The sequence below is a fragment of the Natator depressus genome, chromosome 9, assembly GCF_965152275.1.
Source record: "Natator depressus isolate rNatDep1 chromosome 9, rNatDep2.hap1, whole genome shotgun sequence".
NCBI classification, from domain to species: Eukaryota; Metazoa; Chordata; order Testudines; family Cheloniidae; genus Natator; species Natator depressus.
In genome coordinates, this window is record NC_134242.1 from 48,180,872 (window position 1) to 48,199,740 (window position 18,869).

The following is an 18,869-nucleotide window of genomic DNA, read 5'->3' on the forward strand; positions in this document are numbered from 1 at the left end:
TAGAACACGGGTCAGCAGAGCCTGGGGCAGCTGACATTCCCACAGTGACACCAGCAACACGCCGGAGAATAGGTGCCACAGGAAGTACCACTCAAGAGATCCAGAATGACAGTACCCTGCATCCCTCTGACTGACGAGCCACCCTATTTAACCCTGAACGGCACCCCAGGAAGTTGTCTGGGCAGCCACACAGACTTCAGGTGTGCTGCAATTCCGGACCTTGATCTCCGGTCTCCAATCCCAGCCTGAGTCTGACCCTGACTCTTGTCCTCCTGCCTTCAGCCTGGTCATACCTCTGATCTCTGACCTCCGACCCCGACTCTTGCTTATTGAACCGGGCTGTAGCACAGGGGTCTCAAGTCCTGGCCTGTGGGCCATCTGTGACCTGAGAACCTCCCTACTGCGGCCCGCGAAGGAGAGACGCATGCAGCCACGCTGCCGTCAATGTCTGCTGCAGGCGCCACCCCCGGCAGTTCCCATTGGCTGGAGGAGAGGGACAGAGATATCATCACTAGTCTCCAGGCAGAGTCAGCCACGGAGACAGCATCATTAGTTGCTGGGCAGCGTCAGCCATGGAGGCAGCATCACTTTTTTCCACAATGAATATAAACAAGTCAAAATACCGAACACAACTATCTGACGCACACCTTGCAGCAATCCTGAAGGTTTCAACTGCTCAGTCACTGAGGCCAAACATCAACAAACTGACAGAACTGAAGCGTTGCCAGGTGTCTGGCAAACACTAAACCACCTTGATTGCACTTGCCTCATTAGCACTACAAAAGTGATTTTTCCCTCCCTTGGTATTCACCCCTTCTTGTCAACTGTTGAGAATATGCCACTTCCATCTTAACTGAATTGGCTCGTTAGCACCGACCCCCACTTGGTAAGGCAACTCCCACCTTTTCATGTGCTGTGTATTTAGACCTGCCTACTGTATTTTCCACTCCATGCATCTGATGAAGTGGGTTTTAGCCCACGAAAGCTTATGCCCAAATAAATGTGTTAGTCTCTAAGGTGCCACAAGGACTCCTCGTTTTTGCTGATACAGACTAACACGGCTACCGCTCTGAAATTAAAATCTCTCTGGCAGGCAAAGAATTGTATAAAGTTGTATGACAGTTTTATTATTTCTAAGAAATTCGAAATAAAAAATACAATACAAATGTTTTCTTTTCTGAACACCAGCTTCAGTGACATTATTGGCCCGCTGGGAGGATTTGAGGCCTGGCACTGGCCCTAACGTAAACTGAGTTTGAGACCCTTGCTCTAGCGATTCCTTCAATCCATGCTCACAAATATCAACCCTGACGTGTGGACCCCAGCTCTGCTGTAACCAGCAGGCCAGAATGCCTATGCACCTGTCCCTTATAATTACAGATCCTCTCCCGTAGATTCTCTGCTTCTTACAAATTGGAGGCTAGGAGTTTAAAAGGCAAATATTCACAAAGAAAGTGGGAAATTATAGATGTGTGAGTCCCAGGTCAGTTTTCCGTTACACAATTTTAAAAAAATGTCATGTAGAATCATAAGCTGAAGTAAAACTGAAGTTATATTAAAAAAGAAACATGTTTTGTTTGCATACAGTTTAATTTAATTACTTTCAGTATATCGGTCAACATGGCACTGAGTGGTGAAATATGGAGCTTCACAAAGATAACAATGGCCATAAACTATACATTGAACACAACAAATGATTTATGTATTAAGCATGTTATTATTTAAATAGAAAATCTTTTAAATATGCGCCATTAAAAACTAAGGAAATTCGCACACACAAAAACCTTTTGTTTAATGAAAAAAGAAAAGGAGTACTTGTGGCACCTTAGAGACTAACCAGTTTATTTGAGCATGAGCTTTCGTGAGCTACAGCTCACTTCATCGGATGCATAGCATATTGTGGAAACTATGCATCCGATGAAGTGAGCTGTAGCTCACGAAAGCTCATGCTCAAATAAACTGGTTAGTCTCTAAGGTGCCACAAGTACTCCTTTTCTTTTTTCTTTTTACGAATACAGACTAACACGGCTGTTACTCTGAAACCTTTTGTTTAATGTTAGTTAAAATTGCTTACATCAGTAAACTAAACCACAAAAAAATAGGAAATGCAAAGCTAAGGATTAAAAAGTAGCAATATTCAAGCACTCTCAAATTAGGACACTCCAGAATGAACGTTGCCTATTCAGCACCTCTTCCGCCTATGCATTATGATATAGTCTTTAAGTAGATGCAGAAGTGACTGCCTGCAAAAAATTTGGAGTAAGTGCTTGCGCAGCATCACATAGGGACCTCGGATTCTATCCCTGCCTCAGCCACCGAGTTTTTAAGCGATGCTGGCCAAGTCATTTACACCAAACTTTTCAGAGGCGGTCACTTGTGCGTGCAATTAAAGACTGTATCATAACGCATATCCACTAGAGGAGTGAAAAGAGACTGTATGGCTATTCTGGCATTTCTTAACTTGAGAGCGCTTGACTTTGCTACCTTTTAAGGCTTAATTTTGTATTTCCTGTTTGTTATGGTTAAGTTTATTGATGAGAGCAATCTTAATTCATGTTAAATGATGTTTTTTTGTTTGTGAATATAAATCAATAGTACAGCCGCCGCACAGGTTTGGAAGCCACACAATGCAATGGGCTGGAACGGGTATGGAATGCGGACATGCTGAACAGGGTTATATTAACAAGGACGGATATGATGTCAGATATTATAGGCATTTGTCTGTGTTATTCATTTACCATTGAAATAGTGCAGCCTCTAGCTCATGAGCCTTAAGAGCAGGGGTGGGCAAACTTTTTGGCCTGATGGCCACATCGGGGTTGTGAAACTCTATGGAGGGTCAGGAAGGGAAGGCTATGCCTCCCCAAACAGCCTGGCCCCCCGCCCCATCTGCCCCCTCCCACTTCACGCCCCCTGACTGCCCCCCTCAGAACTCCCGACCCATCCAACCCCCACTGCTCCTTGTCCCCTGACCGCCCCCTCCCGGGAGCCCAGCCCCTAATTGCCCCCAGGGGACCCCACCCCCTATCCAATCCCCCCTGCTCCTTGTCCCCTGACCGCCCCGTCCTGGGATTCCCCGCCCCTAACCACCACCCTGGTGCCCCATCCCCTATCCCACCCCCCTGTAGCCCCATCCCCTATCCAATCCTCCCTGCTCCCTGTACCCTGACTGCCCCGACCTATCCACACCCCCACCCCCTGACAGGTCCCCAGGACTCTCACACGTATCCAACGTCCAACGCCCTGTTCCACGTCCCCTGACCACCCTTCCCCCCAGAACCTCTGCCCCGTCCAATTGCTCCCTGCTCTCCTAATTGTCCCCTAACTGCCCCCTGGACCCCCCTCCTGCCCCTTATCCAACCTCCCTACCCCACTTACCATACCACTCAAGAGTGGCAGGACTGGAAGCCATGCCGCCCGGTCGGAGCCAGCTGCGCTGCCAGCGTGGCTGCAGGGGCGGGGGGACAGCAGGGGAGGGGCCAGGGGCTAGCCTCCCTGGCTGAGAACTCAAGGCCGGGCAGGATGGGCCGCGGGCCATAGTTTGCCCACATCTGCTTAAGAGAGATCAACAGGAGTCTTTCCAAAGATCATCCCTGCTGTATGTCAGCTGCCCATCTGTATTATGGGAAATCTAGTGGCTATGGGAAATCCACAGCTACCATGATGCCTATTGTCAGGAGAGACGCCAAAAAAATCCAACTTGCAGCACAGTCAAAATGGTACAATAAAATAGCTCACCATTGTTAGCCTGGGTAAAACACACACTTTTCCAAATAACTCAAAACACTTGCTCACGTGAATAGTGACAAATTGTGTAACAAGAGGGACTTAGAATGTCAGGATTATGTGGAGACTCCTGGAGTCAGCCTACCGTAGTAATGTAGCGGGAATGGAATTCTGGAGCATCCTTCAAGAATGTCAGGCCAGGATGCGTTTCAACCACATCCTGAAAGACAAAACCAAGTGAAACTGGAACAAGAGTTTTTTTCCCTTTTAATTAGAGTTTAAAAATGACTGAGTTTACAAAGTGATGCTCTGTGGCACTTTCCAAACTGCAACTGCAGCATTTAAAAAGCTAAATTACAATATTTTAAAATGAACCTTGTAAAAGAACAGGCATTTTCTGGGCAATACGCACCTGCTGGGCCATTTTGATTTACTTAAAGACAGAAAAACAAAGGAAGAATTAGTGAGCAGATGAAAACTCATTTTTACTGATAGAGAAATAAATGTTAGCTACGTGGACCATATGACTCTTTTCTCCCCAAATCCCCTTTTAATTCCTTGCAGATATTAATATTTGTCATACTGTTACATCAGAAATAAGTGTTCTTCTGAAAGACTTTAAAAACAGCCCTTTGTATCTTTCCAAAGCAATATACAACAACAGGAGAAAAGCTGCTTTTTTAAAATCTTCTTTCACAAAGATACACATAGCTGCAGTCCATACCTTTTCCATACTAACTTGACTATTTTGGAATTTCTCTTTCTCTCAGAATAGTTATTTTTTAGTGCCAAATCCTGGCCTAGTGGTATGGAATTCAGCCAGAGCTGCATGGCTGTGACATGTTCCCGGCTGTGGAAGACCTGGTCATATTGTGAATGTAAGAAGCCTCCATCAGGATGGCTGCATAAGCACTACATGCCTGCACTACAAGCATCTCCAGTGGCAAGGGGGAAGCATCATGGCTGTGCTCCATCTATAAGAAGATTCTGGGGAGGCCCTGAGCATATACATAGTCTCCTTGAGGGCCAGTGGTGGTGAATAGCCACTGACTGACTGACAGGCAGCCAAGGAAACATTAAAATGTTTAATTATTTTGGGGCTATTCTCTGGCCTATGCTATACAGAAGGTCAAACTAGATGATCACAGGGGTCCAATTCTGGCCTTGGAATCTATGAATCCACAAAAAAGATTATACAGCTCTTAGATTGCACTAGCAGCTGCAAAATGGAGCTGCTGTCAATCAGGAGAGGCAACATGCCCTGGGGGGAAAATATGAAAAGTGCCACCAAGGAGCGTGAGAAAAATCCATCCCAAAACTCGTATCCACAACCCCATAATGGTACCAGTTTTTTTTGTGGGAAGGCAACCACCACCTCAGAGATCCAATCTTGCCCCTCAAGGCATCTCCATGGTTGTGTACAGTGGGCACCACAATATCAGAAATGTATTAACACTGGAAGAAGCTCAGAGAAGGGCAGGAGCCAATGATCAGAAGAGCTGGAGGGACTAATTTATGAAAGGAAGATTAAAAGAGCTATGTACATATACAGCTTAGCAAGCAAAGACTAAGGAGGGTCATGAATAAATTGCTTAGGGAGGTTGTGGAATCTCCATCATTGGAGATTTTTAAGAGCAGGTTAGACAAACTCCTGCCAGTGATGGTCTAGATAATACTTAGTCCTGCCATGAGAGCAGGGGACTGGACTAGATGACCTCTCAAGGTCCCTTCCAGGCCTATGATTCTATGATACGCGGCCACAAATATCTGAAGGAACTAGACACCAAGAATGGAGAGGGATGTTTGTTTTTTATAGTGCATAAGGGTAAAAGAAAAAGCAAAGGGATGAAATTAAAACAAGGATAACTTAGGCTGAATACAAAGAAAAACTTTTTGTAGAGTGGAATATAAATATGTAACAGGCGAGGTGACATATACAATGCTTTAGTTTAATAATTCTTTGCAAATATTTCAGTGGTAGATTGCATTTGGTAGTCTGGAAGAAGTGTTATTAGGTAAATTAAATAATTGTTAAACTGCACTCCACGCGCAAAGGTTTTATACGTTAGTCTAATATCTATCTATCGATCTCACAGTGCTTTGTATGGTCTTCCGTCCTGAGCTTTGAGATTTGCAGATACAACCAAATGGAGAAGCTGGGAGGATTCAGTTTAGCTACCTGTTAATTCCAAATGGTTACCCCAACTGGAGACTGTGGGTCAAGTGAAAGTTTTGCAATAAATGGGCACAATTTTCAATTACTTCAGCAGGAGCTGCTGCTGTTCAAGTCCTTCAAAAATAAGCACCTCCCTTACATTATTATTTAAATTTAAGTCTAAAAAGCTCCACCCCAACTAGAGCTCATTCAAAGCTCTGTATGCCCTTTACATACACTGAAGAAGTTACAAACAAATATCCCAAATTAGCAATACCCTTCCCAATGCTCACCCAACCAGGTACTGCTGAGCAAGGTTTATATACCTGAAGTAGTGGGATGAAATCCTCCTGCTCTAGGTAGTTGCAGTTGGGTTTTGCTAGAAGGTAAAGAAATTTGGCTGCGTCATCATGGCAGCTCTGTAGTAATCTATGAGAGAGAGAAATAAGGTTATAAATTACTCAAACTAATTCATACTCTCAGAGGACACAGCAATCAGAAGCCACAGTTTGACTGTTAGGCTCCTTATTTAAAGTGCCAAATTTCAGCCAGAAGTTATGCAAAGTTATGCAATTTATGCAAAGTTGTGACCATGTAAGTTATGCACACCTGACATCAGAAGGGTAACACCTTATTCTTTTCCTTGATACCTTGAAACAACGGCCAAGTGTTTCTTGGAGGAGGTGAATATTGCTTCTCCCTAATATTACTGTGAGAAATACGGGTGTGCTCTTTGGTGACAACTAATATGGTGTCTGGATCTATCAACACCAAGGTGTCACTGTTTCATAAAAGGGGATGGATATTTTACCCTAAGGGTCTGTCTGGGTAGCCGCGCCAGCCTGCCCACCTAGGGAAAGAGAGAGTAGGCCCTTTCCAATAGTCACCTATCAACATAAATGGGAGAGTCACTAAGAGACTTTCCAAGAGCCAGTAAACTTAATAGGACTAGCCCATGCTCTGGGGAAGTGTCCAAGCCAGTTTGAACAGGTTGGGTCAGACAGAGTCACATAGATACATAGCAGGATCTGGGCTGGCTAGTAGAACGTACATTGGTTGTGTTCTGTGTCTGCAGCTGAAGAGGAAAGTGCATCTAACTGGGCTTGTAGGGCAGCGTAACGTTAGATAAGACAACGTAAGTAGGCTGTTATTTTTTAAATCCTTTTTTTGTTTTATGGTTTGTTCCAACTGCTAAATAAAACATCTTTGTTTGAAGGAGGCTGTTGGTCAATATCACAGGACCCCAAAGGGAGGAAACGAAGGCGTCTGAACCCAGTCGGCCCTGCAGGGTTACAAGTAATTGGTACATGAGGCCGTGTGCTCAGGGTCTGGCCAAAGAGTGGAAGAATCACAAGATTCCACCTTGAGACAGCTAAGGGGAAAGAGGTCACGCGCCTGAGGGGGGCACTGGCACAGCTAGCTCCATAACTGTGACAACTGTCAAATAGCAATGATTGCCTTGAAGAAGAAGAAGAAAGCCCTCTGAAGGCAATGGTTATGGTACTTCTTATCACTGTGTTCTACTGTTCATGGTAGGGAATCATCATTACAGTTACTTGCCGATCTATGCAGTGCAGTGTGTCAAATGTTTACATCAAATGTTTATTTAAATTCTGAGACTTGAAGAAAATAATCTCTGTGCTTATTTGCTAAAAATGTAGAGTTTTGTTCTCTTTACTCTTCCCATACGAAGGTATCTTAGACCAGTGTTCCCATTTTATAGAGCCACAGGTGTTAAGGCCAGATGGTATCATTAGGATCATAGCATCTGACCTCTTGCGTAACAGACCAGAGAATTTCACCCAGCGATTCCTGCATCAAGCCTAGAACTTCTGGTTGAGCTAGAGCAGATTTCCTAGAAAAGGACATCCAGGCTTGCCTTAAAACACTTAAAGAGGTGGAAAACTATAGGTCAGTTGTTCCAGTGGTTAATTAATTATTATTATTTCTAATTTGAATTTGTCTGGCTTCAGCTACCAGCCACTGGATCTTATTATGCTTTTGTCTGCTAGGTTAGAGAACTCTATACTATCAGAAATCTTTTCTCCATGTAGGTACTTACAGACCATGATCAAGTCAATTCTTAATCTTCTCTAGGATAAACTAATCTAGAATTGAGTTTCCCTCATCTCTTTCTATACAAGGCATGTTTTCCAGACTGCATAACATTCATGCAGCTCTTTCCTAAACCTTCCAGTTTTTTGAAGTGTTGATATCAGACCTGGTCACAGTATTCAGTAATAGCCTCACTAATGCCATTTACAGTGGTAATATCACCTCTCTACTGCCACTTGATAATCTCCTGCTTGGCTAATGCTTTTAAAACTCTTGGTTGCAAGTTATTTGGTCCTGCAGTTTTAAAAAAAATGTTTGGCTTTAGCAGTTTTCTGTTTAACATTCTGCCTAGTTACTGCTGGAACAGAAAGTATTTAATTAACTGTGTAAGACAAAACTAAGTCATCCAGCTGCTTTTCAAATGCAGAACAGAAATATTTATTGAAGAACCTTTTCTGCACCATGATTGATAATTTTGCTATACCCATCTAATACTGGACCTATACCATTGTTAGGATGATTGCATTTGTTTCTGATTTATTTTAAAAATTCATTCTTATTGTTCTTAACTCCACTGGCCACAGATTTTTTTCATTGATACTTTTAGCTTTCCTTATCAATTGGAAAGATTCATGTCTTCTCATTGTCTGAAAACTACATTTTTAGTTTTTAGTACATGACTCTGTCTCTCTTACTCTGAATGGGTGAAATGCACCTTTCTGCAAAGAAAAAGCGCAAGGCCTATATACCACCTGAATCCCATTTAGGCCCTACCTTGAGGGTTTAAGGAAGTATGTGGCACAATAGGGTTTTTGCTAGTTGTCTGCAAAAGGGAGAATTTCACCGTGTGTGTGTAAGAGGGGCAGAACTGGCCCGTAGAAATCAATATTCATAGAATCGTTGAAAGGTAGGGCTGGAAGGGACCTCGAGAAGTCACCAAATTCAGCCCCCTGCCCTAGACCACCCCTGTTTTTAAAAACCTCCAATGATGGGGATTTCACAACCTCCCTTGGAAGCCTATTCCAGAGCTTAACTACCCTTATGATTAGTATCATGTGCAAATTTTAGAAGCATACTCTCCACTCCATTATCTAAGTCATTAATGAAAATATTGAATGGCATCAGACCCAGGACTGACCCCTGCGGGACCCATTAGATACACCTTCCACTTTGACAGTGAACAGTTGATAACTACTCTGAGAGTATGGTCTTTCAACCAGCTGTGAACTCACCTTATAGTAATTTCATCTAGACCACATTTCCCTGCTTATGAGAATGTCATGTGGGACTGTCAAAAGTCTTACTAAAATTAAGTCATATATTGCTAATATCCATTTCTTATGTAGTTCTGATCTAACTTTTAACATAGAAAAAAATTTAACATTTAGCATCTATTAAAGATGGATCCAGTGAGATGCCATAATAGAATCTCTCCCTGATAATTTAATCTTTTTCCAAGACTGACGTATTTGAAGATGCTGCCAAACTCTACTGACAAAATTCCCTAGCATACAAATCACCCCAAAGAGGCAGACAATGGCTTCTTTTGTCAAGTGTGTGTGTGGGAAGTGGAGAAGGTTGGGGAGGGAGGCTGTAGAGGGGAATCTGCTTCAACTATAAAAATTGCTAGCAGGGTGTGGTGCTTTACTGAATGGAAATATCCTCTATAGGATGATATCTTCTGTCTGTGACCCAGAGGAGTGAGTACTTCAGAAGAGTGGAACGTTATTACAATCTTCGCTATTTCCTACTGCATAATTTTGTCAGTCAAGATTAACACATTTATCCAAATAACCGGTGTCTATTGAACCGAAACACACACACAAAAATGAGGCCTTCCCAAGCTTTCACCAAGCCCTTACTGAAAAATAATCGTAACGGACTGAGAAACAATGTAGAAAGTATCAGGCTCCAGAGCTTTCACCAGTTATTGTGATGGAAATAGTAAGTTACTCAAAGAAAAATTACTCAGTAATTTTCAAGAACTGCAAAAATTAAAACACATTATTTATTTGTTATTTACTAGTGATTACTCATCATGAATAAGAATTAGTTATTAGACACTTGCACTCAGTCTTATGGGCATTTTCACCTGTGAGTAGCTTTATGCATGTGCATAGTCTCATTCAACTCACTGGGACTCCCCACATACATAAAGTTATGGACACGTTTAAGTACTTGCTGGACTGAGGCGTTAGAGGCTTGAAAACATGAAATTGTAGGAAATGGTTAGATAAACAAATGCACAGCATTTAGCCATAATGCTGCACTGGGAGTTCACGTTCAGTGGGTTTCCAGAAGGTCCCACTCCTCAGCCAGTTCTGCTATAAATCTGGGGTGCATGTAATCTGGTCTGATTTAGATGTTTAACTTTAGTAGATGCTGGAATATAAAGGATTTCCTCATGAATACATCACCCATTACCAAATACAGAATATGCAACATACTTAAAGTGCCATGTCTGAAAATAGGGGTAAATATAATGGCCCCCCTAGAGGAATGTGTTAGCACTGGCTACGTAAAGGTTACGAGCAGAGAGTTCTTAGGGTGTCTCTGCAGTGAGAGCAGTGGGCCCGGCATGCAAGCCCCATGGACAAGGCACCGGAGGCCCAGCCTGCTAAGGGACAGGTTACAAAATATGCTCAGGCACCATATTTTTCCTCCATCAGCTTAACGGACGGAGCATCATGCCCAGTTTTTAACAACAACTCTCTACATTTTTGGTTATTTCTGCCCTTTAAATTGCCTCTTCCATAGACCAGTGTGAAAATCTAATGTGAAGATCATTTTTAGGAGTAGTAACGAAACACTGAAGCAAAAGTTCGGGCAAACTTTCAATAACCTTAAAACAGAGTGAGTTTTAATCACTCTTTGCAGAAACATGCTGCTGCGCTGCAGAGTAAATCTGACAATTTTCGGGCTAAACCAACTTTCAAACCCAAAGCTACAGGGAAACTAACATAGGGCTTTGCCATGAGAGTTGCAAGTTTAACACTGGGGAGGCTGTTGTGACAGTGAACGGCAAATTAGACATGAATGAGCAGTTTGATTGCTGCAGAAAGAGAGGGAGGCTTTGGGCTGCATATGCAAACGCATCTGTCACCAAAAAGAGAGGCACTAGACTCTGGCTGAGCTATTTTAAAATGGGAGCCAAAAGTTGGGCTCCCAAGGCCATATTAAAATAAGTGGACCGATTTTCAAAACTTCTACAAACGAAGTAGCTCCCCCTGACCTCAAATGAGATTTGTGGGTGCTTAGCGCTTTTGAAAAATAAGGCCACTTATTTAGGTGCTAAAATGGACTTGGGTGTTTAAAGTTAGGCATCCATGTTTTAAAATGAAGGCCTGTTTCCATACGGCTATGGTTAAGGGGTGACTCGATGACAGTCTGTAAGTACCCAATATTTGGGGAAACAAATATTTAATAATGGCCTCTTAGCAGAGAAAGATCTAACATGATCCAATAACTGGAAGTTGAAGCTAGACAAATCCAGACTGGAAATAAGGTGTACATTTTTAATGGTGAGAGTAATTAACCATTAGAACAATTTACCAAGGATCACGGTGGATTCTCCACCACTGACAATGTTTAAATCAAGATTGGGTGTTTTTCTACAAGATCTGCTCTAGGAATTATTGTGGGAAAGTTCTAGGAGATTCTGGGTTCTACAGGGGGTCAGACTCGAGAATCACAATGGTCCCTTCTGGCCTTGGAATCTATGAAAACTGAAAGGTCTTCATAGAAGAACAATAAAAATTATCAGGGGCCTGGAGAAACTGACCTCTGAGGAAAGATTAAAACAGCAAAAAATAGTTTGGCAAGGAAAAGACCAAGTAGGGGCATGATACCAGTCTACAGATATTTGAAGGCTGTGACAATGAAGAAGGGATAAGAACTATTTAGTTTGATGCAAGAGAGATTAATTAGGACTAAGTGGAGGAACCTATGATACAACGTATGCATCAACAAAAACAATCTGACTGTGACCATCCTTATACATTTTACAGTTTTACTTTGGTAACTAGATGCTGTTATTCCAACAGTTTTTATATTTAGCTCAGGAAATACCTAGGGAGCACAGCTCCAAAGGCAGTTTGAAGGATTTGAAGGGTGCCCACTGAACTGGGCTGTGGAAGAGATGGAAATCACTCTGCTTGGGACTTTAAAAATTAAACTAAGTGATATTGCAGACATGTCCTATGGGCACAAAGAATGGGTAAGATAACAGGGCTGTTTCATCTCACACCATCTGTGATTCCAAGCCTCCTAGCCAGAGCTCTCAATAGCCACAGGAGAGAATTCAGAAAGGAGCCTTGACAATGGCATGCTCCAGAGACAGTGAAACTCCTCTTACAGAGCCAAGTCCTTATTCAGGCATTTAGTAACAAATAAAAAACAAGTAAAGCCCTCAGGATCTGACCCACTGTGTCACGTCACCCCCCACCCATATCTCAGCAACCTCCAGTTTACCCTCTACTTTACCCCACACCTCCACAATGACAGCAGAGCCCCAGTCCTGCTTCCCTCACAACAACAACATAACACCCTCTTTGCCCCCTGCACTTGGGATGCCCATCTACTTCTCCTCCATCACGCCCTTCAATCTCCTCATTTAAATACTTCCTTAGACTACTCTCCTGACTGAGCTTCCATTCTGCGAGCGGGACTAATCCCAGCAACAACGTGACTGGTCACTGTAAGCCTCCTCCTCTCTTTCCCCATTTCCCTACTGCTTGTTACACACACACACAGAGGCTGCATCATCACTCGTGAGAGACTGTCAGATCTCCAGAGACCATGTCTTTCTACCTGTGTGAGGTATAGAGCTAACCTCAGGGGATGTAAAATAATGAGCAGTAATAAATACTCATGGCTGACAGGGCCATGATTCAGGAAAGCATATAATCATGAAGTCTGCAGGACTTAAGCACTTTCCTGAATCAGTGCCAGGGAGAAGAATGGTTCACTGGAGTGAGGGAACAGGATGCAGAGAGCCGGAGTCAGGGGTGCACTTCCACTGCATGCTGCAGAGCTGTGCTCCACTTTGGCAGGGAGGGGTCTTTGGAGACAGGCCAGGGAGGTGCAAGGGTAGGTACACTTAAAGTGCCCAAGCACAAAGTGTGCCAAAGAGAGGATCTGCAGCTGGAAGAAGGCTGCACGGTGCTCCCTCCCTCCACTCCTCCCAAATGGGCCAGATTCAAAAGCAATCCTGTGGAATTGTGCCTCCAACGGGTTGCCAAACAAACAATCTACAGCATTAAAAGACTCTACTCTCCATCCCAGAGTAGGACCCACTGTTCTAGGGAATGATACTATCTTCTGACTGACACAGTGTCCATGTCACTGTACCTCATACATACATTTGCAGATATGGGCTATTCCTAGTCAATGGATGCAGACCCTATTAAAGCAGTGGGGGAAACAAACATTCAGTAAATTATGGGGAAGATAACTGAAACCAGTGTCAATTTTAAAATATGGATTTATTTGGACAGAAGGAGAAGGGGTTTGAAGAGTCTGGTGGGCGAGTAGGAAAGAAGGACTGAAGAAGTGTTAGGGCTGCCGGTTGGGTGGCTGGCCTTTTCCTTTTCCGAGGAAGAACGTTCTTATATGCTGTACTCACTGTCTCCACATAGCTACGAACGAATGTACAGATACAAATCCCGTCCTTTCTCCCCCTGCTGCATTGAACATGGGGGCTTTCCAGTACAGAGGGCAGCCACATACCTGCAAATGAAACACACAGATACATGGTAGATGAGAAGGCTGGGATGTTAATACAGTCACAGAAAGGGCTTATTCATTTATGAACTGTATATTCTGTCAACAAACAACCTAATTAGGCTCTCACACCACAATACAAAACCAGTTGGGCCTTACACCTCATCAGGCCAACACAAGAAGTCAACAGGGTCAAGCAGCCTCCACCAAGAATACCCTGCTCCCTGGTCCTCCCTATGTTGTTACATATAGGCAAGAGCATCCCATTTGTCCTGATGGTGCATATAGAGAGATGCAGTCTCCACCACCTAGGACTCATATCCCATATGAAATTTAGATCAGCATCTGCACTGGCTTTTACTTCTGGATGCAATTCCAAGTGCTGGCCTAGGAAAACCAGTGCATTATGATCGCCATGGTGCTTCAGAGAAGCAAACCTGCCAAATTCCTTGAAAAATGCAGCAGTCAATCCAATCATCAAGAAGCCAATGCTTGACCCTGCAGCTCTCCCCAGCCACCATCGTGACTCCAACCTCCTACTCCTGGACAATTTAACTGAGGAAGCAGTCACATACTGGAGCCTGCTGGTCACATCAGCCAACCTCCTAGACACCTTGCAATCTGTGTACAGACCAGAGTACAGCACAGAGACTGCCCTACTGGAACTAAAAAGATGAGCTCCTCATGGCCATAGACACAGAAAAGATCCCCCTGCTCCAGTGTTTAATTTGTAATGAAAGAGGTGCTGGAGCTCAAGCAATTTTTTCACATTAATAACTGATGCAGCAAGCCCAGAGGTGCCGGAGCTGTGACCTGCCAGGCCCGTGACCTGCCAGGCCCGTAACCTGCCAGGCCCAGAGGTGCTGGGGCTCTGAACTGCCAAGCCCAGAGGTGCCAGGGTTCTGACTAGGGTTGCCAACCCTCACAGATTGGGCAGGAGTCTAGCAGAATTGGATTCAATCTCCTGGTGGCTATTGAAAGCAATCCTGGAGATTTTAATAGGCCACTAAACGTCCAGTCGGCAGTGTAGTGGGGCGAAGGCAGGCTCCCTACCTGTTCTGGCTCTGCATGGCTCCCGGAAGCAGCCAGCATGTCCATCTCCTAGGCGCAGGGGCAGGTAGTGGGTCTCTGTATGCTGCCCCCATGCCTGAGCGCCAACTCCACAGCTCCCATCGGCCAGAAACCGTGGCCAATGGGAGCTGTGAGGGCAGTGCCTTCAGGCAGGGGCAGCACACAGAGCTGCATGGCTGCCCCTGAGCCTAGGAGCTGGACATGCCGGCTGCTTTCAGAAGCCGCTGGGGTAAGCGTCGCCTGGCTGGAGCCCACGCCCCAAAGCTGCTCCCACACCCCAATGCCTGAGCCCCCTCCTCCACCCAAACTCCCTCTCAGGGGCCGCACCCCAAACCTCGTCCCACATCCCATCCCCTGCCCCAGCCCTGAGCCCCCTCCCGCATCCTGAATCCCTCTGCGTCAGCCCAGAGCCCCCTCCTGAACCCCAAACTCCTTACCCCCAGCCGGAGTTCTCACTCCCTTCCACACCCCAGCCCCTGCCCCAGCCCTGAGCCCCCTCCTGTATGCCAAACCCCTCAACCCCAGCCCAGAGCCCCCTCCTGTATGCCAAACCCCTCAACCCCAGCCCATAGCCCCCTCCTGTACCCCAAACCCTCACCCCCAGCCGGAGCCCCCTCCTGTACCCCAAACCCCTCACCCCCAGCCGGAGCCCTCACCATCTCTTGCACCCCAACCCTCTGCCCCAGCCAGGTGAAAGTGAGTGAGGGTGGGGGAGAACGAGCAACGGAGAGAAGGGGGATGGAGTGAGTGGGGGCAGGGCCTCAGACAAGGGGTGGGGCAAGGATGTTCAGGTTTGTGCGATTAGAAAGTTGGCAACCCTGCTCTGACCTGCCAAGCCCAGAGGTGCCAGGGCCATAAACTTCCAGGCCTAGAGGTGCCGGGGGCTCTGACCTGCCAGGTCCAGAGGTGCCGGGGACTCTGACCTGCCAGGCCCAGAGGTGCCGGGCTCAGCCCTGGCACAAATTAAGCATTATCCCGCTCATAGTTCTGGCCCTCCCTGCAGCCTTTGACAAGTGCACCACAAGGCCCTGCTAAGATGCCTATGTGACATAGCAGGAGTAGATAGCCCAGCTCTGTTGTAGCTCCAGCCCCTATCATTCCTCTCCAGAGAGTGAGATGGGTAACTGCTCATCCTCTCTGAAGGCCCTTGTGGAATCACACTATCCCCGCTTCTCCTCAAAATCTCCATGAGACCACGGGGGACCACAGGCTCTGCTGACAACAGCATGCCAATAACACTCAACTCTCTCTCTCATTCTCAACTGATGCAACCACCACCAAGAGGTCAGAATACCTACAAGAGATTGGCTCTTGGATAAGGAGCAGCTGGCTCAAGCTGAATCCAGGCACGACCAAAGTGATTCTGGTTGGAAAGGGAAAACGCTAGGAAGCACTAATTGAGATACAAGCCCCACCTTCCACTGAAAGCCTCTCTCACAGCCTCTCTTTTTTTATGTTGAACAAAGTTCTCTCCTTGGCACCCTCCCCTAACTTCTTCCTGTGGTTGTCCCTCTTCCTACCAGAACACCAGCCAGCTGAATAACTACTTTTGGATCTGACCATCCTGATTTCGGTCCACTGTACATGAACCAGGACTAGGTACGCGGTGAGAAAGGACAGAGACTCATGTTGTGCTGTTTTATTTATAAAGGCTGCAAGTTCTATTGCACTTGCTTCAAAACTCTGAATCTAGAGTCGTATCAGTCCTACTGTATTGCAGCAGTGAACCTCGACACAGCTTGACGTCATCAGATAATGTGCTGACCCAGCGATGTCTCAGCGTATCACTGATTGAAGCACTCGTCTCCTCTGCACAGCCGTGCTGCTTTTTCTGCTTTGAGTCTGGCAAGGGCCCAGACAGACACCTTTGCTGCCCTTGCATGACACATAATATGAGTCATTGAACTTTTTTGTCCCACGCTTGATGGTTTCCTGGGCATCTTCTCAGAGGGTGTGTTCTGACAGCTGCTGTCATATTTATTACAAAGCCAGTCTCTACCTTCACAAAATTTTTGCTCATGAAACTAGAATGCCCCTCCTGGATGGAGCGTCACTGTTCCAGCATCAATGAACAATGTACTCTGAATAAATGAGAATTTATGTTATGGTTGCTAGTGCATTAACAGCCTGAGGAGAGTACATGCTTGAAACATGGAAAAATAGGGTAACGTGGCAAATTGTTCCTGAACCAGGGGTTCTGTTCCCCAGATTTAGGCTCTCATTTGCAGACTGTTAGGACTCTAAAGCTGCTGAACTCCTATGTCTGCATTATACAAACTGAGCATCCAAGGATCAGTGCAACATGGGGTTTAGCTGGCCACATCCTTCTTCTGCTAATCATGTGCTAAAAGAGACTGGTTTCAGAGTAGCAGCCGGGTTAGTCTGTATTCGCAAAAAGAAAAGGAGGACTTGTGGCACCTTAGAGACTAACCAATTTATTTGAGCATAAGCTTTCGTGAGCTACAGCTGTTGTGCTAGAGGTGGTGTTACCAGTGTCCCCTACTACAAACCTGCCTGTACCTCTTGGGTATGTACTTGGCATGACGAGCCTATGCCGCTGCTCACCATTGTCCATGCTACCCTGGGTACACTACTATTTTTAGCATGCCAGCTCGATGACAGCTGGTGTAAGTGCATCTACACACGCTGGGAATCACAGCCCTAGCATCAAGTGTAATCATAGCCATAGAGTAGGCCTGCTTCTTGCCATCTCAGGATCACAGTGGCAGAGAGCTGATCTCAAATAAGGCAACTGGTAACGTCTGCAGTTGAAGTACACCAGCACTCCTGCCTAGTGGCACAGACTAGCACCAATGCATCTGCGGACCTGGGTCTGTGATAGGTTTCCAATCAAAACTAACCAACAGCGTGAATTCCTAGTTTCAGATCCTGAATGCTCATAATGAAGCACTCATTAAAAATATAAAGGCTAAAAATTATAGAAGTTTGGTGAATAATTTCAAATTACAAATAAAGTTGAGAAAATCTGAACCTGTTTATGGACAATTAGTGAACAGAAAAACAGGCAAAGGATCAGTTCCTGATCTCACACCAGTCTAATCCTGGTATAAACCCATTTATTCCAACAGTTAGGCTGGATTTGCACCAGCATAAGTGAGGTCAGAATTTAGCTCTATATGCCCTGGACAAATTATTTGCAACCGTGCTGTATGTAACAGTTGTGACTGTGTTCTCTGCTAAACTCCTTTGCATTTCTAAGGGGTCTGCCTGTTGGCCAGGGAAGCTGCCATTTTGTGAGTCAGATTTGACTCAGCGTATATCAGAGGTGACACACTTCATCCTTCTCCCATGGAGACTTTAATTGTGTTCATTCTTGTTTTATTGTTTCCTTAATCTAACATAAGTGATTCAAACTGTAAGTACATTTGCTCATTGTGAACTGAAAAATATAAAACTGCAACTAGAATTGAGCAAATAGTTGATAAATTTAATTAATGTTTCACTGTCTCCCAAACTGTGAGTGACCCAGTGAATGGTTACATTTACCTTGGCAATTTTCCCCATTTCATAAATGTTTGCTTTCTCATCTTCAAACTCTGTAAAGGATGCTTCGATCCTGGCAATGGTCTCCTCATGATTGTTGCAGACACTTGGAAGCCCTTTGGGGAAGTAGAAACGTGGAATGTTTATGGACACAGGGGCATTGATAATGACTTTATTCACAGTCACAAGAGGTCGTGGGCTGATTGCTGACTTCAAAGGGGCTGGGGATGGAGTCCCAGGCTTCTTCTCTTGTTTATTTTGAACCTGAAAAGATAATGCCAGAAATAAATACTTTTCCTACCATATAAAATTTAAAAAAAAAGGGGGGGGGCAGACCCTCCTGTTCCAAATGCACAAGACATTAACGAGCATCAAAAATACTTAGTAATTCAGGTGTGTGTATTACGTGATACAAAAGTCCCATGTTAAAATTATTATTAAGGTTGCAAAGTCAAACATCCAAAAGCTAGGAAATGCAAGATTAAAGCTGTCTGTACAACCTTAGCTCCGTCCATCAGTATATGTGCATTATGATACAAATTTCAATCACATATTACTTTTTCCACAAGACCTCTGCCTCATTCAGTGCACACGATGGTTGGTGTTCAGGGAGTGAAGTCCTGTTCAATATTTCTTT

At 44.8% G+C, this 18,869-nt stretch overlaps 1 protein-coding gene across 4 annotated transcripts in view; it reads right to left on the minus strand.

Moving 5' to 3' along the window:
* The window catches only part of PPP2R3A (protein phosphatase 2 regulatory subunit B''alpha), a 136,684-nt gene that overhangs the window by 52,345 nt on the left and 65,470 nt on the right, over positions 1-18,869 (minus strand). For 3 of the 4 annotated variants that reach the window (XM_074964081.1, XM_074964079.1, XM_074964082.1), the window contains 4 exons: positions 18,236-18,496; positions 13,560-13,663; positions 6,208-6,310; positions 3,872-3,946 (listed from right to left, as the gene is read on the minus strand). In XM_074964081.1, coding sequence (XP_074820182.1) covers positions 3,872-3,946; positions 6,208-6,310; positions 13,560-13,663; positions 18,236-18,496 — 543 coding nt within the window. Of the gene's footprint in view, positions 1-3,871; positions 3,947-4,138; positions 4,160-6,207; positions 6,311-13,559; positions 13,664-18,235; positions 18,497-18,869 lie in introns of those variants that run through there. The other variant, XM_074964083.1, reaches the window with a different exon arrangement.